The sequence below is a fragment of the Dipteris shenzhenensis genome, chromosome 31, assembly GCF_047967505.1.
Source record: "Dipteris shenzhenensis isolate YYH24624 ecotype China chromosome 31, Dip_SZ_1.0, whole genome shotgun sequence".
NCBI classification, from domain to species: Eukaryota; Viridiplantae; Streptophyta; class Polypodiopsida; order Gleicheniales; family Dipteridaceae; genus Dipteris; species Dipteris shenzhenensis.
Genome location: NC_141626.1, coordinates 18734979 through 18758813, shown reverse-complemented (window position 1 = coordinate 18758813; position 23835 = coordinate 18734979). Strand labels below are relative to the sequence as shown.

Here is a 23835-nt window from a genome sequence, read left to right as displayed (position 1 = left end):
CACTGGTCGGTCAGTCTGTAGGCTGCTAGAAGCTGGTTAGAATTCTGTACAACTGGTCGGTAATAGGAGGGTCAATTTAGTAGATCTGACAAGCTAACTCTAGGCCCTAGTTGGCTGTTTTTTGGGGTTATCTAGCCCTATGAAAGTAGCCCCCTCAGTCAGCAGTCCATTCTGCACCAGTCAGAGACAGCCAATGTGGAGAAGAGCTCTACAGCAGAGGGTGCAGTGTACGAGGCTCGTGGTTGTGCCCTACCTCAGCAGTAATTTGCTTCCAGTGTTGGTACAATGTTTGGAGCTACTTTTGTACTTGTTTAAATATGTAGTTATGGCATTTTTGGTTGTATATCTATTGTGTTCTTGGCCATTCTTCCATGAAGTTGCAGGAGTCAGTTGTTTCAGATCTGAAGTGTACTCTACTTGTGTGCACACGAGTGAAGTGAGTATTATGGCAAGCAAGCAAACTTCTTTATCGGATGATTGTGTTCATGGTGGTGGTTGATGCAAGGTGGTGTCTGAACTACTAGGAGCAGGTAGATCTGTTTGATGAGGAGCTATGGGTCAGGTGCCAAATGGGGTGGAGCTGCCCCAAATCACATTTTAGGTTGAAAGAACGTAGGAGTAATAGGTGCAAGAGTGCAGATGAGGACTTTAGATTGGTAGGGTTAGGATAAAAACAAAAAGTGAAAGACAAATTCTGCTGTTGCTGACATGTGTCATGTAATTCAATCTACTATCTACGAATCAAACCACAAGGGTGAGTTAATTGTAAAGGAAATCTAACCTAATGTTTGGGATAATTCACAATGGCAACTGTCTTATTGTGTTGTTAATGGCATAGATAAGTCCCATTCATTATGCTCTGCCTACTAGAGTGACAAACAATTTTTATGGTCTCTTGACATGGCGGGATGCAATTAACAAACACAAGAACAGAGAACAACCCACTTACCACTAGTTGTGGCATTACATAACAGCACACTGTGCTGGCATTTGAGGAGGTTAGTAATTTGTGATAAAGTGAAGGTTTTGTGATGGCTGCTTTTGTACTTGTATAGCTTTCGAGATTGTTTCTACAACATGTATCCTCATCCATACAGACTGGCAGGCTAAGGGAGATTTGGAACTGTAGCAAATTATGAAAATATGAGTTCCTGGGAAAATGGGCTTGAACTAAGACTCAAAGCAGTGAAGATTTTTCTTCACGTATGAATGATCGCTATGCACAGTGTTTGGTTTTGAACATGGAGGATTATTATAGACGAAAGAATCCATATTAAGTTCAGCTTTTTAAAACATAGGGGCACATAAGCATCATGCTGCAATATATCCGATATTGTGAATCTTTCTAATATGTAAGATTTTCTCTTTTGAGCCATTTTGTAGGACTCCTACTGGATTTCTTCTACAAATTGTAATTTAGTATGTTTACACTGTTTTATGCAGGTGGTGAAGACAAGGCCATCCAATCACTTGAGAGGCAAGCAGTTGCTGGACCTCGAACGCCACTTTTGGCTCATACTACCAGCAAAGCAGTTGTCAAGCATAGTTTCCCTCTTAATTGTGTCTTGAAACCTTGGGATCTTGGGAAGCAGTTTTATCAAGCTTTCAAATTCGGGATCGTCCAGTTTGTATGTGCTGAATTTTGGCCATGAATACTGAAGACTATGGGATACTTATTTTGAGCTAGCTTTGAGAGTTGTTTTCCTAAATGGATTATTTCTGCAGGTGATACTGAAGACTGTTAGTGCACTTGTTTCATTAATACTACAGTGTTGGAATCTATATGGGGAAGGAGAGTTCAGATGGGACAGAGGGTAAGATTGTACTTATGTTAAGAGAAGGTTCACTTTAATCCTACTGTTGAAAAATTTGTACTTTTATGTTTGTTTAAATGAAGAGAAGTGGGGACATGAGAGCCAAAATTCTTGACTCGATATTACTTCTAGTTTTGTGGTGGCTTTTCATGGCTAAGTGGTCAATCGTCCACTGTATTTAATGATGGTTAGTATTAAACCACATTGGTAGTATTGAATCTTAAAGGCATGTGGGGATAGTGTTGGCTCTGCATAAACTCAAAACACCCCTAGAGTTATTTGAGTAGTAGCAAACCTTGAAGGCAGGTCTTGATGGTTGTGTCCCACATAAGGGCAAGGACCCTCAGCCTGGGGGTGCTTTTTAATGCCTAAGAGGCATGAAAAATGCTTTGGTTGAAAGAAGGCACATATATACCCCTGCCTATCCGTCTGTTTGTTGAGCAACACCTCTAAGTTGTCTGATGATGGTTGTGAGGCCTTTGCAGCATGTGTCCGTATAATAAGAATTGGCGTGTTCTAATCACAAGGTTGATTTTTTGTTTTGTGCTCAGGTACATTTATGTTGCTGTCATAATCAATTTTAGTCAATCTTGGGCGCTCTACTGTTTGATGCAGTTTTATAATATAACAAAAGAGGAACTTGCACCAATTCGACCACTGGCAAAGTTTCTGTGTTTCAAAGCTATAGTCTTTCTTACATGGTGGCAGGGACTTATAATAGCAATCTTTTTTGCCCTTCAATCTGCTAATATACAAAATGAAGAGTCCTTACAAGCTCGCATACAAGATTATATTATATGCATAGAGGTAAGTATCCTTTTTTTGTGATGAAAGGGTTGCTCGTGTGCCTTTTTTCTGCCCCTTGTAGATGGTACATAGGCCTTCAATGAAAATTCAAGGTAAGAAGGTTCTGTAAGACTTTGCAAACAAAAATGTGAACAAGCAAATATCAGATGAAAAAAGGAACACTCCCAAAAAAGAAAAGAAATGATGATGACCATTGAATTTCTAAACAGGAAATATTGGTCATTAATGCTAATGCAATTTTGTCCAAGGCACAGCCAACCAGCTATACGTTTTTGAGTATTTTTGTGGGAGTTTTCCGTAAGCCTGCTGCTTGACAAAAGAGTTGTCTGGTGGAGCCAAATTTTTTAGAAAATCAGAAATGCACACGATAAGCTTCTGCCTTTTTGCCACCCTTTTGTCATGGCAGAGCCTGTGAATGCTGTATTGTAATAAGAGACCTGGGTTTCCTCAACATTTCTGCACAGAAAAACTGAAATTCCTTTTGACATGCATATGGAGTGTGGCTCCAGTGTAATAAGAACTATCTTTTTACCATGCAAGAACTGCTTTCATGATTGCCATCCATGAGGGAACAAAGTCTTCAAGCAGTGCACATAAGTGATCTTCAAGCAGTGCACATAAGTGATCTCCTTTGAATGTCTCCTTATGGCTGTATGTAGGCTACAATTGAACCTGGAGATTTCTAAGAGAGTAACAGACAAGACTCATTTATTTATCTCTGTGCTGCCGCATGTGCACGAGAGAGAGAGAGAGAGAGAGAGAGAGAGAGAGAGAGAGAGAGAGAGCTACTTATTACATTTGCAAACTGCTCAAACATTTTACAGATGGCAATTGCTGCTGTCTGTCATGTGTATGTGCTTCCTGCAAAACCCTATCAGCTTATGGGTTCTCAGAAGCGTGGGAGTGTCGCAGTCTTATCGGATTATGCTTCCATTGACACTCCTCCTGATCCTGAAGAGGTCAGGGATGTTGAACGGCCTACCGTGGAACGCCGTCATCATTATGATATTCCTGAGGTCGGAACAAGTTTGAGGGAGAGCATGCATGATCTTGTATTCAAAGGTGGAGAATATGTAAGTATTGATATGTCTTTGCAAAATGAGCATGTCCTAAACTCTTGTAAAAAGGATAGGAGTAGCACTTTTATCAGAATTGTGAAATTTAGTAAAATCCAAGACACACAACCAGGGTGCTTCTTTGATTTATCACCTTGTCTTTGAGAACTGCATCAACATTAGTATCTTAGTTAAGCCATTGTTTTCACTCTCTTGGCACTTGCTACAGCAGAATTCTGATTACCTGTCACTCTAGGATCCGATCTGTAAACAAATACAGTAAAAGTTTTACCCACTCTTCAATAGCCTGAAGATCAGACGACACAATGTTATGATCTTTTTCAAACATTTTGTAAAATGGAGGCATGTTTCTCCTTTGTAGATCTCGACTCTCAGGTTCTAAGGCTCAAGTTGCAAGAGTGAGGATGGCAAAGTATTGGCCATCCTACCAGGTTCATACGTAGACTCCATCTTGTACAGGCCACTGAATACTATAGAGTTTCCAGATATTTTGTCCATGCTGCTGTACGTTCACCTTCAGATTGCAGTATCAACCACAGCTCTCCATGCCACAGTAGTAGCAATCTGTGTTTGGGATACAGAGGGGCTGCTTGGAGGCTTAGTTCGAGTTTCAGATTCGAAGGGCACATCCAAATTTTAGAGACCCTCCAGGGTGGTCCTCAGTCTGATGTATCTGTAGGTACATCTTCTACATCACCTCAGGGGGAAGCACCACAGGAGGAAACACTACGAAAACTTGAGCTGTGTGAAAAGGCATACCCCTCTGGTAGAACAGATGGAGAGCCAGATCCAGTATTATTCTGTCGGATAAGTTGGAAATTTGTGGCAAGAATCAGACTAATGAAGTGTTGGAGCCCTAGAGAGCAGTGGCACCAGGACATCGTTCGTTTGCAGCCTTATATGATGCCAAGTTCGTTTTGAGAACCACAGCTTTGCATCATTTCATTTCTTTCAAGGCTTTGCACACCAGACGTGGTAAAATTATGTAAGACCAGACATGTGTATTTCCAAAAGCATATGCGAGAATCATTTAATGCTCCTTTCTTGAATTAGCCAAAAGAACCTTGTACAAAGGTGCAAGTCTGAAAGTAGTGTCCGAATATAAGTTAAACCTCATTTTAGAAAGGGGATGACTAGATAGTGCTTTACACCAATCATCATTTAGACTTTTGCCTCAAATCTTCTTTTTGTAGATAATCAAGTTGACATTGCAAGAATTTGCAGAAATTCAGAGATTTGTAGGTTCTTTTGCAAACATTTTGGGGCTTAATCTATGGGTGCAGCTTTTAGAGTCTAGTGTAGACGTAGGGCAATTTTTACAGATAGCTCGATTCAGTGTGCGTTAAATACAACAATGGGTCAGCAAAAAGGAGATGCATTTGGGGTTTTGGCACAGGAGGACAAGTTGGATGGCAGTGGGGTTTTATGGTAAAAAATCTGTTGGTCATAAATAATTTATGGGTATATGTTAATGGGGATGAGCGTCGTCTTGTAGATATTACATGTGCTAGCCGTTGGATAAGGACCTTGAGCTCCCACACAAGTTTAGAGGAGATAGGGATTCACATGATGCTCACACCCTAGCTATGATCTCTGTGTGAGTCGAGATCCATTCTTTCTCACATCCCTTCAGTGCAAAACTTCCACAGAGCATGGGAGATTTTTAAGACCAAGAGTTGCTTTTCTCAAGGAGGAGCTTGAGAATTTGAAGAGGCACAAGCCCCTCCTGCCATGCCTCTAGGATGGCCTCTTCAATTTCATGCATCATGCTTGGATCAATGATACCCTACTTGGCAGAGAACCATTGACTTCTAGGCGACCTTGGATGCGGGAATTTTTTGTGCTCCAAGCGCCCTAGCTTCCCCATTCACTGTCTGTGAAAGCACGAACATGGGACGATGAACCAGGTTGCTAACGTGCTTGCAAAAGAACATTGGGGATAAATCTTTTTTCCTTGGGAATTTGTGCACAAGGAGAGGCCTCAAGCCAAGAGCTCCTCGTCCGTGAAGGGGCCTCTAACTATGCCATGATATCTAGGGCGATTGAGGGGTGTGGGCTTAGACCTCTGCTTGGGCTGTTCTCCTTCTTTGGCTAAAAGAGCTACGAATAAGGGGAGGTAGTCGTCTCCAAGATCTCTTGTGGGTTGGAGTGCATTTGGCCTCCCTCATCTCTCAACCGTTGGGGCAGAGATTGTACCAACTTAGGGCATATGGTATGAAAGAATTGGTGTGACATTTTGTCTCCCTCTGCACCCATCTCGCTTTGGAGGAGTGATAGGAGTACTCCATGCCTTGGATCTCCATCGCTTGCAAGTCTAACCTAGCGCTCATTGAAAAGGCCAGTTTGTGCTCCTTGAGTCAACCGATGGAGGCTAGGTCCTCTTGATTGCTCTCTCGCTCTCTTGAAGGGCATGCCTTGTGTTGCAACACTAGCATGAGTGACCCAACAATCTTGGGGGGGGACCTTCAGCCACCGAATCTGTGTAATGCTTTGCTGGACCTTCTCATGGAACATTGCATCAAGAATCCTCACCCTTTTTGCAAAAGCCTTTGTCGTAGCAATCGTAGCAAGGAGAGTGGTCAGACATAGTCATGCCAGACTAAACCCCCTGTGCATGACCAAGTCCCCTATGTAGAATCTGTCTAGTCTCTCTCAGAGCCCACGTGTCTGTATTACCTGAAAAGAGGAAGTGAGGCTTCTTGGAACCTTGGAAGACTCATCCTCTCACAAAGGGTCTTGGCCATTGATGTCTCCTCCAACAATCCAAGACTGCATATCTGGAAGACTCTTTGTCAGCTACCTTCAAAAGGGTGCTCTTGTTGTTTGGTGCATAAACATTGAGATTCCCTACTTGCGTATCCCCAATCCTCAATCCCATCCATATTACATGTCTTGATCATAGATGTCCAAGGCTAGGGCCTGCCTAACTAAGATGCAAACCCTCCCTTGTTCCATACCACTGCCAGTGACCAGTTATCTGGGCCTCTTCCTAAAATAAGGTGCCTCTATGTATGGATGTCATGGATGAGAACATGTGCTCTTGGAGCATGAGAATATCTATTGATAGCACCATTAGGGCTCTCTGGAATTCCAGTTGAAGGATATGTGCTATAGCTGCTGATGTGCCTGATCGTTGAAAACTATGCACATTCCAACTCGCTACCATCCAACTCATGGAGAGGATGGGGGGTGGTGAACAAGGCCTTCCAATGGCTAGAAGCCTATATGGCAAATTTTGAGAAATGAGAGAGTGGACTTTGGTGGAGGCTTAGATGGGGACCTCTAAGACAGTGATTCTTGTGGCGCGTGCAAAGGGCATCACTAGCTCAGGCCCACCTTGTGTCAAACACATCATTCATCTAGTTCTCTACTTCGATCACGGGAGCAGCACCACGAATCACCACCTAGCCATATCTCTCGGAGGCTAACAAGCAGACAGAGATCTTCGTTACCAAACTCCACGTGAATAATCTTCTTCTCTTCTCTCTCTAGCCTCAACAAGCCCCAATTCCCTAGATAGATCTAGATGCCACATGTCATCCATATAGGGCCATCCTAAAGCAACATTTCACCCCTCTCTTGGGATGCATTAAATCCTTTGCCCCTAGGCACAATCTTTGCACTTGGCCCTTGGCCTTAGATCTACCTAGTCTGGTGCTATCAGCCCTCACCTAGGACCTTGACATTAAATCCCGCTAGGTTTGATCCTGGATTGAGTCGCGGACGCGCGCCTGCATCATAGCGTAGCCCAAGGCCCAGCAGCAGATCTCGAGCTTCACAGCGCCACCTGGTGGTATGGGACACCAGGCTGTCTGGTTGGGAGTTCGTGCTAGTAGCTCAGCTCGTGGCTCGGAGGGGACATCTCCTGATTTGTGATCACATCTTGTAGATGTCATGGTTGGGTGGTGAGCAACCTGCTTAGTTTCCTCACGTTGTGTGTGTTCTTGTGTTTGCTTGCAGATCAGAGGTTTCAGGAGTGCTGGGACGTGTCAGTTGGTATTAGAGCCAACTCCTGAGGTAGGAACTTTTGTTGTGAAAATTTTGGACGATTTTCTCCTCTAGGTATGCCCTAATTTCGAAATTCATGCTCAAACCGTGCAAGTGCTTGTTTGGTTCATCGGTTTTGGGAAGTGGTTAAGATTTAGGGAAAGAAGGAAGGAAGAAGAGAGAGAGGGTTAATTCGAGGCTGCTAAGTGGGGTTAGGTGAGAGAGTGTGAGGTGTAGCTAGGAGAGAGTGGAGAGGATTGTAGGAGAGGCGTGAGAGGGGCTGCTAGGCAAGCGAAGAATTGAGGGGAACCCCAGGGGATTCCGTGTATGGTCAGGGCTGCGCAGTGATCAGGTGATGCATGTAGGAGAGTGTAGAGGGGTGCGCCATAGACTGGAGCAGGATGGCAGCCAGGCTGCTGTTCGGGAAGGCTGGATGCTAAAAAAGCACCAACCCTCCAAGTTTGGGAGGGTGGGCATGCTAAAAAAAGCATCAACCCTCCAAGTTTGGGAGGGTGGGCTTTTTAAGAAAGCATAGCTTTCTAAAAGCTGTACCTTCTACTTTATAGCCTGGCGAGACCATAGTTTGCCTCAGCTTATGCTAGTGCGCACAAGAAGACCCCTCCACACCCCTGGCGGATTTCATCACCTAGGTACAGCTTGCAGCGAACATCCGTACTGCACAGCCAGCAGCGGGACCAGCAGCGGGAGTCTCAGGGTTCACTGACTCGAGCTGATCGTCAGCTTTGTACCTCTCTTACCGGCCAGCCTCTCTTCTCTTTCGTCACCTCCTCTCGAGACAGTTTTTTCCTCTGCTCCACTCTACTTCCAGCTCCGATCCCACCTGTCACTTCTCTAAGTTCACTCCCTTCATCAGATCAGGTTTCAGTTATGGCTGATTCTGTAGACCCTGCGTTTGCGATGGAAGATCAGGATATGAACTACCATGCGGAGGATGACCAGGGTCTCTACGATGATCTGATTACGAAAAAGGCCTTCAGTGAATTCACCACTGCTCTTGATGGAAAGTTTGAGCAGGTTAGAATCAAACGGGGTTGACACATCAACTCCAAGGGATTCAGACTACACTCACACTTTTGACTAGCACTGTTCAGGCGCTCACGCATGTGGATGCCATGGCTTTAGTGTTAGGTCCGAACATCACTCCAGATACTTTTGCCGGAAACCAGAAGTCTCATACCAAGGAGGTTGTTGACACTCGGTTGCACAAGTGGCAAGTACACTTTCAGTTTCACCCTTATCCAGATGACAAGAAAATACAGCTTGCAGCCGGGTTTATGTCAAGAAAGGCTTTATTGTGGTGGAAGGAACTCCAACCCAAGCTTGCAACATGGAACGAATTCGAAGGGGTCTTCAGGAAAGAGTTTCTGAAGGAGGAGGAAGATTACGATATCGTAGGCAAGCTCAAAGCCCTCGATATTTTTTTTTTGCCGAAAAAACAGTGCTAATTATATTACTTCGAGAACAAGATACAAGAGGTCAGCTTATAGCTGACGGGCTGCGTTCACAAACCGGACGCAGCCCAAAAGGTAGCATAATAGATCATACTCTCACGGAGGGATATGCTGAGTGTGAATGAACAGCCATCGGGGTGGTGAGTAGTGCCACCGAAGGCCCTGCGTAGTCTGCTCGAAGAAGAGGCTCTGTGTGTCCCAAGCCTGGAGGAAGCATCTCCGCTTCTCCTGACCGGCCCAGGAGTCTCCCTGAATCTGGTCCCACTGGCCTCTGAGGGTATGAATAATCTCACTCCAAATCTCCGCCATGATCTGGGCAGTCGATAAGGAGGTGCCACCGAGGATCTGCGCGCAGCGCGAGGTCCAGATGTGCCATCCTGTAATGCTGCTGATAATCTCCCAGACTGGCTGCCGCTCCCGAACTCCTGTATCAGCCTCTGCTAGGTGCTGTGGGATACCCTCGAGCGGCCCCCACGTCCCCTGTGTGATAAGGAAAGTGGGGTCCTGCTGGCATGCCTCGAACAAGTGATGAAGACCAGGTGCGGTGCTGCACCAACAGAACGCGCCCCAAGTGATCACTCCTAGCTCTGGTGCTGCACGAGCAAGAAGCCCGAAAGTCCACCTCCACACTTCCTGGGCGCGCGTGCAGCTCCACAGGCAGTGTTTTGGTGACTCCTCATCCGCATGGCAAATCTGACAGCAACCGTCCTGGCCTATCTGCCTCAACCAGCTCCCCACTGGAAGACCTTTGTGGGTAAGAAGCCACAGGAAGTATGAGATCTTCCGCGGCCGCCAGCTCTCCCACAAGGCCTTCCAGAATGCCTGCAAAAAGAACCTGGAAATACCCTGTGCGTACCAGCTAGGACACTGGGTGGGGGGGCGGCTCTGCATCCTCCCGAGAACTCGCCTGCCCAGAGTCGTGCTGTAAGCGAAGAAGGAAGTCGGCCCCTGTCCTGTCACAATCTCTGGCCACCACCACTCTCCTGGGTCCCACTCAAGTTCTGACAAGGCCCGCCCCTCCCAGAGCCAAAGACGCCAAAGCTGCAACTGGTCCTGCTCGATACTAGGGTCGGTATGCCAGACCTTCCCCAGAAGGCCTACGACCCTAACCCTCTGCCACGGGAGTAGGGGGTCAATGAGCGCATCCTCTCTCCTGAGTCGTCCATCCCCTGAAACCGCGAAGAAGGCGATAGAGGAGTCATCCAAACGTCCTGCGACCACCAGTGGGATGCCACGGGGGGTGAACTGTCCCAGCCAGTGGGTGTCTCCAGGCATGAGGACCTGAGGCTCAGGTGGAGCCAACCAAGCGGCTGGGATCGCACCGTCGATCTCCGTGCGTCTCGCCTGGACTCCGCGTGCACCTCCAGCTGCGTCTGCAAGATCGGTCATCTCCAGATGTCTGTACGTATCCCTCCAAACTCGAAGGGACCGGGCTGGCCCCCTCATCCAGCCGTCCCACCTGATATGTGATCTCTCCCCCAACTGAAGGCCCTCGGCGTCTCTGACCTGCCCATTCCAGACGAGCGGCTGGCGATCGATCTCCTCCTGACAGCTGGGCTGGGACTGAATGAGACTGAGACGGAGCCGCCTCCAAACCATGAGGAGGCTACGAACGAGTGGGGAGCGGGGCTGAGTGAGCGGGGCGGAAGTGAAGATCCACCTGAAGGACGGTAGCCACTCTCCACCTCGGCGCGGGACACAAGAGCCGACTCCCTGCTGAAGTAACATCTTCCACGTCTGCCCCCCTGGGGTCAAACCGCGGATGATAAGCTTGCCTAACAAGGCCTGACTCTGAAGCTCTGGATCAATGACCCCCAGACCACCCTCAGCCTGCGGAAGAATGACTGTCTGCCAAGCAACCCTGGCTCTGGTATCTCTATGCCCATCCTCCCCAGACCAAAGAAAGTTCCGAACCAACCTCCTGAGCTGTGCCACGCTGGATCTCGAGAAGCACCAACAGGAAGCCACATACCAAGCCGTGGCTAGAAGGACCTGGTTAACTACCAAAGCACGACCTGCAAGGGAAAGCTTAGCAGTGCTCCAGAAAGCCAGCTTCCGTCGGATGGAATCTAGCACCGGGAGAAACTGCTGAGCTGGCGTAATGTCTAGGCCAACCTGGAAGCCAAGGTATCTAGCTGTCTGTCCACGTGGAATCCATCTGAAGCCCAGAAATCGCCCCCACTGAGAACACGCCCCCGGGTCTGTGAAAAAACCAACTGATTTGTTCCAGTTGATTTTCGCACCAGCGGCCGAGCAGAAAACCTCCAGGGCCATCCGCACCCTCTCTAGCATCCTCTCATCGTCCTGGACATAAAGGGCTGTATCATCTGCGTACTCTGAGTCCAGAAGCTCCGTGTCCTCCCGGAGTGGAAGGCGAACACCCCTGAGCCCTGTGGACCTCGCCCGAAGGTAGTAAGTCATGGCCTCGGCGAAGAAGAGAAACAGATAAGGAGCCAGGGGACAGCCCTGACGTACTGATCTCTCCAAGCTGAATCGCTCACCCATCCTGCCTCCAATGATGACTCTGCTGGACGCTGTCCTGTACAAAGCTGAGATACCCTGAATCCAGCCTGCCGGGAAACCTAGCCGCTCCAGAGTCCCCTCCAAAAAGGACCAATCCACGCGATCGTAGGCCTTCTCGAAGTCGAGAAGTAAAATGGCAAGGTGTGATCCGCTGTACTGAGCCCACTCCGCCGCCTCTGAAAAGGTGAAGACATTATCCAGGATACTGCGATCCTGGACAAAGCCTGTCTGAGTGTCATGGACGAGGTCTGGAAGTAGAGGTCGAACTCTGGCACTGATCATCTTGGCGAGGATTTTGTAGGCAGTGGTAAGGAGAGTGATCGGACGCCACTGGCGGATCTCCTGTCTATCTCCTCCCTTCGGGATGAGGCAAATCAGTCCCGAGGAAAGGCTCTCTGGCATCTGACCGTTGCTGAAAATCCCCTGCAGAGCTGCAAGGAGGGGCTGATGGATCTGGTCCCAGAAGGAGGTGAAGAAAGCTCGGGATAGCCCATCCTCACCTGGGCATTTCTGCCCATCAATGGCCATCAAGGCCTCCAACATCTCATCCGAGGTGAACGGCGCCAACAACGTCGCCTGCATGCTAGGCTGGACAAGGGATGGAATGTGCCTCCACACCTCCTCACGGTCACGACTAGCACGAGGGGCAAGTGGCTCCTGCTGGAAGAGGGTCCTGTAGAAGTCAGTGGCCAACCCCAGGACCTCCCCCGGGTCCGTAACAATGTGACCATCCGCTGTCCTGAGACTCCGTAGCTGATCCCCTGCAGCTCTCTGGCCGTGTGTCCTGAAGAACTCCCTGCACATCCGGTCACCCTTCCGGGCCCAGAAGGAGAGAGAGGCGTGATAGGAGAACTCGGAGCGACGCTGGAGGGTCTCCTCCAAGAGGGCTCTGGCTCGAAGGGCCTGGATCCGAAGCTCCTCCGAGCCCGGGGAAGACTGCTGAAGTCGCTGAATGGAGGCGAGGTCCCTCCGAAGAGCTCTCTCTCTGCCCCACCAATCCTGTCGAACCTGTAGGGCTGCGAGCTGGCAGATCTGGCTGGACTCCTGCAGAGCCTGCGCGACCGAGTCTACCAGATCCACGCCCTCCCCCCAGTCTCTGTCCCAAAGACTGCAAATGCTGCTACGGACGTCCACCCTCGAGAAGATGGAATCGGGAATCCTGCATGATCGGGGGGGGAGAGTCTGGGCTGCCGAATCTAATGAAAGGAGCACAGGCGCATGGTCGGAGAGTGTCGTCCCTGGAACAATGCCCGCCTGGCCACCTCTGCTGATGGCCCAATCACTGACATAAAACCTATCAAGCCGCTCCAGGAGTCTGCCTCCTTCCCTGCGGAAGCCCCAAGAGAAGTCCAGGCTCCCGTGCCAACGCCGGAAGGACGGGTCTCTCCAACTGTCCCTCCCTCCTGTCGCGAAGATGAAAGAGTCCCAAGCTGACTGCTCTGCCTGAGCCATACCTGTGAACTCCGGATCTCTACCCTGCTGGTCCTCCAAGGTCTCCAGATTGTTGAAGTCTCCTCCAACAATCCAGGAATCCATGTCTGGAAGAATCCCTGTAAGTGTCCTCCAGAAGGTGGCTCTGCAACGGAGGTCTGTGGGAGCATAAATGTTGAGGATTCCTATCTTGGATCCCTCCAAATTCAGGCCTACCCAAAGGGCTCGGCCTGGGATCAACGTGCCGTGACCGAAAACTATCTGAGCTAACTGCTCGCACACGGAGGTACAGACCCCCCCGCTCCTCCCCTGTGCGCCGATCGAAGGCTCCCAATAAGTGTAGGAGCGTCCAGGGAGAACCTTCCCGCAGCTGCGGGCATGAGCCGCAGAAAGCTTGTGCTCCTGGAGCAGCAGTACATCCAGTCGACCAATCACTGCAGGCTGAAGTTCCTGACGCAAAATGAGCTTCCTGGGACCACGGGTGCTCGAAGAGTGAAACCCGTTCACATTCCAGGATACGAGGTGTAGGCTCATGGAGAGGAATGGGGGGCTGCGAACAGCTGTCTGCTCGCAGTCGAAGTCGAAGAAGAATCAGACATATCGGAGTGGAGGCACTGCCGCTTGTGAGAAGGTTTGGAGGGGGAGACGGGGTCGTCCTGCCCGTTCTTCAACACCTTCAGCAATGGCGAGAGGCCTCTAGTGCCATGAGCAAATGCTTTCTCGAGCCAGCTCGAGATCTCTGAAGTGGTCATCCCGTAGAAGGTTCGGAGTTTCTGTTGGGACCAAGCTCTGACATCCTGGGGAAGAGGCCATGCCAGGGGGGGTCTGAGGATCACGATCAATCGGAAACGTTTGGCAGCGCAACGCCACCGCAAGCGCACATCGCCCTCGGACCACTGAGTCTCGAGGAGCTGCCCACCGGACGGGCCTATCCAGGAGCAAATCTGGGCGTGTGTCTGCTCTCTGAGAGCCTCCCACACCGAGTCGTCTGTCCAGGTCTCGGTGCCATCGCTGAGGAACGTGAAGGCGAAGCTAGGGCCGTCCCTGGGAGCCAAGGCAGCAATCTTCCCATCCGCCCCTTTGCGGAGCATGAAGATACTAATGTCGAGACAAGCCGGGAAGGTCCCAAGGTCGGCCACATCCAGGTAGTCCCAGGGGCCAGATCTGTAAAAGTCTCGAGGGAGCTCTCTCTCCTGGAGCTGAGACCCAGCTGAGTCTGCCACTGAGGGGCTAGCGGGAAGGGAAACCTGCTCCACTGGTGGTACAGACTCCGGGTGTCCTACAAGCGGGGGGGAGGGGGAGGAGGCTGCGGGATAGGCGACTCGGGCTCCACGGAGGCGACTGGCGGAGAAGGTGGAGGAGGTGGAACGGAGGCTGCACTCGGCTGGGAAGGCGACGGTGCAGCTAACTCTGTAGGAGGGGCGAGGGGAGCAGGGGGGGGAGGGGGATGGGGATGCATCTGGAACTGGGGCTGAGGGGGAGGGGGAGGGGGAGGGGACTGAGGGAAAGGAGGCGGGGGCTGAAACTGCGGGGCGGGCGAAGGGGGGGGAAACTGGGGAGAAGGCGGGGGGGTGGGAGAGAGGAGGATCTGAGGCTGTGGAGGGCGGGCTGCCGTCGAAGAAGAAGCTCTCCCAGGTCCCTGGGGCATCTGCCTGTCAGGTCTCTGGAGTGCTGCTGCAGGAAGGGTGACCTCTGCCTCCTTGCCTTTATCCGAAATCTTCTTATTCTTTCCTCTTTTCCTTCGAACCTCGGTCCAACCGCCCACTACCTCTGGCCCAGGCTCCGACTGCCTCGGCTCCTCCTGACGTGGCTGTCCGGGGGGGGGAGGTGGGGGCGGAGGGGGCGGGGGCGGGGAGGGTCGAGACGAGCTGGCAAAGCGTGGACAAGCAGCCGCCAAGTGCCCAAAGCCATGGCACCGCAGGCACTGACCTGGCTGTCCGGTGACTATCATGCTCTGGGTGATACTGCCGGCACCTGTCACGATCTCGATCACTGCAGGGAGAGTCGCAGGATCCGCCACAGCCACACGGACTCGGGGAGCTCCTGCCGTGGTCACCGCGTCGGCAAAGGTGTCGTGCATAACCCAGCCAAAATGGGAGCCCAAGTCCCTGACAATCGGCCGCAGCTCAGTAGCAAGCCCTGGAAAAACTAGTGTCACTGGGTGGCGAGGTATACGGAACCGAGTATCGAAATCCGCTGCGCTGAAACCACGGTACCACGGGACTATCATGATGATCTTCCCATCCACCGATGTGGGGGAACCGGCAATCAGATTGCTCGCAGCTTTCTCACTGGAGAGTTTGAGCCAGAAGATGCCCCTTCCCATAAGGGCCACCTCCTCAATGTGGCCATCCTCTAGCAAGAGAGTGGACTGGAGCCAGTCCCTGATGGTAGACCTGGAGGGGGAGTGTCCAATGACTCTACCGTAAACAGAGGTACGAGCAAAGTCACTGGCTACCGCCTGAACACGGGATGATTGTTGCTCTGTCAGGATAACGCGGTAGGCATCTGGAGAGGGAGGGTCCGACTGGGCCTCCAGATCCGGGCTGGGAGCCGCCATACCGCCAAGACTAACTGCAAGCTTCCGATGAAGAAAAACAGGCTGCCACCCAAGAAGGGGATGAAGCGGCGGTGGAGCCTGGGGGTGAGGCGGGCGAGGCGAAATGAAGGGTCGGAGGGGTCGAAGCGGAGGGCGGGGCGAAGGCTGCGGGATGCGGGGAGTACGGAAGGGGGCGAGAGGGCGGGGGGGGGGTGAAGTTGGAATGGCGGGGGTGGAGGGGTGAAGCGGGGGGGCGAGGGGAGCGGAATGAGGCGGAGGCGGGTGAAGCGAGGGGGTGAAGGAGCAGCGAGGGGGCGGGTTGGAGCGGGGTGGATGGCGAGGGAGCAGCGAGGGGCGGAATGGAGCGGAGGCGGGGCGAGGGCGAGGCGGGCTGGAGAGAGAGAGAGAAAGGGACGAGGTGAGGCGAGGCGGGATGGAGCGGAGGGGGCGGTTGGAGCGGCGGCGAGGGGGGGGTTGGAGCGGGGGCGAGGGGCGGGTTGGAGCGAGGGGGCGGGATGGAGCGGAGGTAAGGGGGCGGGATGGAGCGAGGGGGCGGGTTGGAGCGAGGGGGCGAGGGACGAGGGGCGGGTTGGAGCGAGGGGGCGGGTTGGAGCGAGGGGGCGAGGGGCGGGTTGGAGCGAGGGGGCGGGATGGAGCGGAGGCAAGGGGGCGGGATGGAGCGAGGGGGCGGGATGGAGCGAGGGGCGGCTGGAGCGGAGGTGAGGCGAGGGGTAGCGGGGTGCCGGCGGGGGGGGAGGAGAGGGGACGGGGGTCGAGGGCGGACGGGAGGGGTGGAGGTGGTCGCGGCGAGGGGGGGGGGGGAGCGAGGGGGGAGGTAGGGGCTAACGGCGAGGGGGGGAGGGGAAGCTCGCAGGAGCTAAAACTAGAGGCAATTGCTTATAGATCGACTAACCTCAAATTAGAGCATAGAAAATATGCTATGACCTGAAGGCTCGTCTGCTTCCAACACCTTACCAAAGCCCTCGATATGTCCAAGCTGGATTTGACTTTTGAGGTTTATCTTCAGAGGTTTCAAGATTTGCAGACCAGAGCTATAAAGATGGATCCAGTGACCTTGTTAGGTTTCTTTGTGGATGGTTTGCCTGACTCATACAAGTTACAGATCAAGAACAACAAGTGTACCGCGTTGCAAGAGGCCATGAATTACGCGCGCATTTATGATGATACCATGGCCAACGCAAAGGGAACCACAGTTGCCGACACGGGTGGGAAGAACAAGCGGAAGTTCTTCCAGTCTACCACTGGTACCGAGGGGTCGAAGTCTATAGACAACGCCTCTAAGAAACATTTGACTCAGGCGAAGAGTGGTCATGCCCGTTTCCTTCGTACCTTGAAGCTAAAGAAAGAGGGCCGTTGCTTCTTCTGCGAGGAGCGGGGCCACACTAAGAATGATTGTCCTAAGTGCAAGATCCAGAAGCAAGCGTCGGGATCGAAGCTCCAGGCGGGTCCGGGTACCAAAGCCAAGGGAGCTAATCAAGTTGCGATGACAGGTATTTCTGTAAATGTCATTACCTGCCCACTTTCTTGTAATTGCACTTTTAATACTTCGTTATTTGGATCCCATGATCTTTTTCGAGTTTATGGAGAAGTTAGGGACCAAAGAGTTCACATTCTCTTTGACTCGGCCAGCTCTCACAACTTTGTTAATCACAAACTTGTGCAGAAGATGGGGCTGTTCATGATACCTAGCGATCACACCTATGAGGTGCAGCTTTCAGCTGGGAAGCAGTTTTGGGATCGCAAGATTGAAGCCCTTCCTATTCGGATTCAAGAATACACAGCGGCTCTTACGAGGGGTCGCTTATGTTGTGCTGACTCGGGAGATGTAGACGAGTCAACACACTCACATCCCTACAGGTCTCCACTTGGTCCCGAGACCCAGTACCAGTCAGGTCCCTTGTCCTCTCCTACTCCCACTACTACTACTCGCTTCGGAAGTACTCGCAGTAACACCACCCGCTCTGACTCTGTCACTACCATGAGTCCTCCTTACTCGGTCGAGGATCTCTCCTATCAAATCACGGCTGCTGGAGAGATAATAGAAGATAAAAAGGGCAAAGTAGTGATGGCCACCATGAGGCGGTTGATGAGCCACCACTTCAGGAGCGGCATAGCTACTGACTAGCGGTACCAAGATGACCAAAAGAAGCAGGCAGTTATCGATGAATTGAAAAGACAATACCCTAACCCACCAAACTAGGAGTTCAATGAGAATTACATGCGAGAGCGCATGTCTTGAAGCATCGTAGGTCAACCTTGGGCATGGGCTGTGCATTGCTCATTTGATCCCTCCAAAGCTGATGCACTCTTTACTGCTAATGATGCTCAGTCCTGGTACTTTGATAGTGGTGCTTCCAAGCATGTCACATCTTGCAGACAGTTGTTCCATTCTTTAGCTGATGCACCTCGAGGGGGGACTGTTACATGTGCTAATAATGCTTCATATGCTGTAAAAGGAGTTAAAGATGTGCAGCTCACATTCATTTCAAGCCATCCTGTCACTCTGACAAATGTTCTTTTTGTGCCTGGCAATGAAGTCAACTTGATTTCAATTTCAGCAATTGCTACTTCAGGTTTCAGAGTAATTTTTGATGGCTACAGATGTCTAGTTTATGATCTTCGTGATGATAATGCCATAGTTCACTGGCACTTTGCAAAAAGGGCTTTATCACCTTGATCATCATTCAACTGCACTTTCTATTGAAACATTGGCTATTTCAGATTCACAGCTTGTTGAAAGTCATCTTTGGCATGAGAGAATGGGCCATCTCAATTATAGAGCTCTTGCAAAGCTACATTCACAACAGATGGCAACTGATATACCTCAAACTCACACAGTTTCCAAACATGTGTGTGAGGGTTGTCTTTTGGGTAAGATGTATCGATTTCCTTTTCAAAAGAATTGTCCAAAACTCTCACAAAGGAAATTGCAGCTAGTACACAGTGATGTCTGTGGCCCAATGAGGACAAATGCCATTGGGGGGTATAAGTATTTCATGACTCTCATTGATGATTTCACAAGATATTGTTGGGTATATCCTTTAAAGGTCAAATCTGAAGTTTTCTTATGCTTTCAGAGATGACTGAATATGGTTGAGAATGAATCAGGATGCAAGCTTATCACCCTCAACACAGATAGGGGGGGAGAGTATATATCAAAGGAGTTTGATGCATTTCTGTCTTCACGGGGCATTATTCACTCATGCACTACTCCTTACACCCCTCAGCAGAATCCTGTTTCTGAAAGGAAAAACAGGTCCACAATGGAGATGGCCAAATGCATGCTTAAGGCCAAGTCTTTGCCCAATAAATTTTGGCTTGATGGAGTAATGTGTGCCAACTATGTGCTGAATAGATCACCTACACGGGCATTGAAGACTATTACACCTTATGAAGCATGGAAAGGCAGGAAGCCTTCACTTTCACACATGAGAGTTTTTGGGTCTCTTGCATATGTTCATGTACCATCTCAGTTGAGACATAAGCTTGATGACAAGGCAATCAAATGCATATTTATTGGTTACAGCCAAGAGAGCAGAGGGTATTGGTTATATCAACCAAATACTGGGAAGATTATTGTCAGTAGAGATGTGATCTTTGCTGAACATTCAGCTTCTCCTCTTGTGGACTGCAAAGCAAAGCCAGATGTTGACATGTTTGATGCCTTTAAATCTTGGTTACCTCTGCCATCATCAGAAGAGGATTTTGACCAGTAACATGAGCCTCCTGTAGGCCCTCCACTAAGCAATAATCAGCCACAACCTCATGCTGATTTGCAGGTTTCTCTTCCGGCACAAAATGATCCCACTACTCATGATGCAGTCATTGAAGAAAGAGCTGTCAATAACATTGAGGGACAGCAAACAAGATCAGCCTTTTGCTGCCCGGACAAGATCAGGGAATAGACAGCATGGTCACTTTCTTGAGTTTGCACTCCTTGCTACAGCTTGCAATGAAGAGCCTCTGTGCCATAAAGATGCTTTTGATAGCAAAGAGTGGATGGATGCAATGAGAGATGAGTTACAATGTATTGCCAAAAATGACACATGGGAATTAGTAGATCTTCCTCCTGGCAAGCATGCCATTGGAACGCGGTGGGTCTACAAATTAAAAAGGAAATCTGATGGCAGCATAGATCGATACAAAGCCCGTCTTGTTGCAAAAGGGTATGCCCAACAACAAGGCATTGACTTTGAGGAGACATTTGCTCCCACATCCAGGATTACTACCATTCAATGTGTCATTGCCATTGCAGCCCATCATCATTGGCAAGTGCACCAACTTAACATCATCAAGACCGCTTTTCTTCATGGGGATCTGCAGGAAGAAGTCTATGTCACACAACCTCCTGGCTTTGAGGTTGTTAATTTTGAAAATAAGGTATGCTGGCTTAGAAAAGCCCTTTATGGTTTGAAGCAGGCACCCAGGGCATGGTATGCCAAAATTCATGCACACTTACTATGCCTTGGTTTTCAGAATAGTCCCACAGAACCCACTCTTTATGTCAGTGGGAGTGGATCTGATTTTTTAGTGCTGATTTTATATGTGAATGATATGCTCATCACGGGCCCAGATACTCAGCAAATTGCAGCTTTCAAGGCTGATTTGCAGCAGATTTTCGACATTTCAGACATGGGACGGCTTCATTATTATTTGGGCATTCAGTTTGCTCATGTTGAGGGGGGTATCATGATGTCTCAGTCCAAGTATATTGGACAGCTCCTTGATCGTTTTTAGTTTGAGGATTGCAAGTCAATCTCTACTCCAGTGGACCCTGGCTTCAATTTCTCAGCTCATGATGGGAACCCACCATGTGATATCACTCTTTATCAACAGGCTGTTGGATGTCTTATTTATTTATGTCACACCAGACCTGACTTGCAGTATGCAGTATCTCAATTCAGCAGATTCATGCACATGCCCAGTTCGCAGCATTGGCAGGCAGTGAAGAGAGTCTTCAGATATCTCAGAGGCACTCAGGATTTAGCCCTCTTCTATGGTGATCAGGGTTGACTTACCATGCATGCTTACACGGATAGTGACTAGGCAGGATGTTTCGACACCAGAGTGTCACATACTGGCAATTGTTTTTTGCTTGGCAATTCATGTATCTCTTGGCTCAGCAAGAAGCAACCAACAGTTGCCACGTCTAGCTGTGAGGCTGAGTACAGCTACAGTAGAGTGTGTTTGGCTTCGACAGTTACTTACAGATCTTGGTATTTGCCAGACATCCTCCACTATTGTCTACACTGACAGCCAGAGTGCTTTGGCCATTGCGCGTAACCCAGTGTTTCATGCGCGTACCAAGCATATTGAAGTTCACTATCATTATGTTCGGGAGCGGTTGTCAGCAGGAGACATAGAGTTGTCCTATCTTCCCATAGAGGAAAACATAGCAGATATGTTTACAAAGGCACTTCCTCGTCCCAAGTTTGAAGTCTTCCGACATGCTTTACACTTGGTTCCCTTTGTTACATGATCTGACATCCCTTGTACATTCATAGGTGGCTATATCCTTTTAGATGAACATGTGTCACAATGACCAGAAACTACCAGGTATTCTGAGACGTTTCCAGAGTACTTCAGCCCATCCCATAAGTCTATATAAGGGGCCCAGAGGTTCAGTTCTCAGGGAGCCGATGGGAGCAAGTTTCGTTCCCAGGTGCTAGGTTTGATCCTGGATTGAGTTGCGGACGCGTGCTTGCATCATAGCGTAGCCCAAGGCCCAGTAGCAAATCTCGGGCTTCACAGCGCCACCTGGTGGTATGGGACACCAGGCTGGTTAGGATCTGGTTGGGAGTTCGTGCTAGTAGCTCAGGTCGTGGCTCGGGGGGATCACATCCCGTAGATGTCATGGTTGGGTGGTGAGCAGCCTGCTCAGTTTCCTCACGTTGTGTGTGTTCTTGTGTTTGCTTGCAGATCAGAGGTTTCAAGAGTGCTGGGATGTGTCAGACTGAGAGTGATGTACTGTAGGCATTGCAGCAGGCTAAGGGATATGTGACAACACAAGGTGCAACGTTATTCATGAATGTGTAGTGTGATTACCTTTATCTTGCACCCATGTGCTTTGTAATGTGCAAACTCTTTTTCAAACGTTCTAGTACCCCTCATGTTGCATGCAAGAAGAATTTGTTTGTATAGGAATACATTTATTTTCGAAATTCAAAGCATGATCATGCTTTTAAAGATTTGACCCTGAACTTCAAATGCCTAGAGCTGTAGATACATAAGTTTCCAAATTCAAAGCAAACTATGCTTTTTAAGTTTTGACTTGGAAGTTAAAGTGCTTTTGAGATGAAAGCTTGAGTGATTTATGTAGATTGTTTTCTTGCATTGGGCTGTGGATGGGTTGTCTACATGACCTAAAAAGAGTAAATCTATCATTTTCAAACAACTTAAATGAGAGTGTGCAGAGAGTACTACTGAAGCATCTTTGTTGCAGATGATAAATGATGTGAAGTTTACAGTAGGTCAAGTCAGAGAACCAGTTGAAAAAGGGTTTTTCCATCTGAAAGAAACCATGAACAGAAATCAAAAGAAGAAAGTGAAGGATGACACTTGGCTTTCTACTATAAGAGGGATTGATGACCCTTTATTAACTGGAAGTGTGAGTGACAGTGCAATGGGGAAACGCAAGAAAAAAAAGTACACTTACACATATGGTACTGCAGACAGCAGTGGGGAAAGTAGTGATCAAGGCTTGGGTGATTATCATGTATCAGGTCACCGCTGGACATTTAAGGAATAAGCAGATATGAGCTAATCTTATTGGGCTGATATACACTAAATTCTTTTGTGAGCGGGCTCGTTTTCTTTCCTGAAAGGCAGAGGGTGAACTATGACCACCACTTTTTCTCTCGGTGGCAAAACTGCACAGAGACTGTAAGGCCTCCATTCTAATGTTTCAGTGCAATCTAGAGTTTATGTATTTGTGTTGGCCTCTGATGACATTATATGAATTAGTGTGTTGACACAAAGAAATGATCATTACTCATTGTGCTAAAGTGGTTGGTTTGTGTCAGGTGCGGATACTCAGTCAAGGAAAAAATATAGCCCGACACTGTACTGTCCTTCTGTTTTATTGAGCATCCTGTCGACAGGGATCAAGAGGCACAAATGAAAACACTACACAGTGTACTGGCCTTTTGTTTTTTTGAGCATCCTGTCAACAGGGATTAAGAGGCACAAATGAAAAACACTACAGTGAAGAATCAATTACACAAGAGAGCTTCCTTTTGGAAAATGCCCTCCCACTACATTTAACATATGTCATGATTACCATCTGCAAATTTTTGCACTTTGCATTTTGACCAAAAGTTCTAGAGAACCCATTTCTCGCATGTAATGTCGTTGATCTCCAAGTTTTTATGAGGATTAACAATTGTAATTCATTTCAGCAGGTAAGCTAGTAGAGAATTAGAGCGCCCCCAGCCCCCTGGGAGCATTCCAGGGGTTACAAGGTGCCAGTGTCCAGTTTTTATTCAAAAGGTCTATTGCACTGGGAAGCATTCAAGGCATAAATGTTTTCGTGTACATTCAAAACATTCAACGACGACTTAGTACTTGTCAATATATCATATGGTCTAAAAACTCTTTTGAGAGAGGAGAGGTTGGAGATTATCAAGCTTGTCCTCTATTAAAAAAAACCCTAAAATGGCACATTAATGTGCTTGCATAATGCAGAATGAATTTGCAGGTTCAGCAACTTTATATTGTACCATTTAACAAATTGCCATACAAAATGGTCTCAAAGAAAGTTCATAATGTAAATGTGTAAACTTTGCTTTATTAAAAGTTCATGTTTATCTGATTATATAATATACATTTATGAACAAAACCCCAAGTCCTTGTACCAAGCATCAGAATTCTATTCATTTAAGTCCTTTGCATTAAAGTCTGGAAATTTTATATGGTACACCAAAATACAATATTTTTGAGATAAACTCATCAGTCAACTTTGGGGGATAAGAGTCCTCTGGTCTAGGAAATTCACATTGTATGAAACATTGAATCAATTTTCAATAGCGAATCATGCAACTCTCTATACTTGAAAAAAACAAAATCAATATTCTTTAAAGGCCCATGTTTTGTTACAATGCTTTGAATTTGGGATGGAGTATGTTTGTTGGTCAAAATAGTCAAACGATAAAAAAAGGAACCTATTC

The 23835-nt window shown here is 48.8% G+C and overlaps 1 protein-coding gene across 3 annotated transcripts in view; it reads left to right on the top strand.

Moving 5' to 3' along the window:
• LOC147881147 (protein LAZ1-like) overlaps window positions 1–23220 on the top strand; it is a 32022-nt gene extending 8802 nt beyond the window's left edge. For all 3 annotated transcript variants that reach the window (XM_087402469.1, XM_087402468.1, XM_087402470.1), the window contains 6 exons: window positions 1444–1628; window positions 1726–1814; window positions 2366–2621; window positions 3446–3694; window positions 22113–22552; window positions 22693–23220. In XM_087402469.1, coding sequence (XP_087258595.1) covers window positions 1444–1628; window positions 1726–1814; window positions 2366–2621; window positions 3446–3694; window positions 22113–22418 — 1085 coding nt within the window. In that variant the 3' untranslated portion in view covers window positions 22419–22552; window positions 22693–23220. The remainder of the gene's footprint in view (window positions 1–1443; window positions 1629–1725; window positions 1815–2365; window positions 2622–3445; window positions 3695–22112; window positions 22553–22692) is intronic.
• Window positions 23221–23835: the final 615 nt, after the last annotated feature.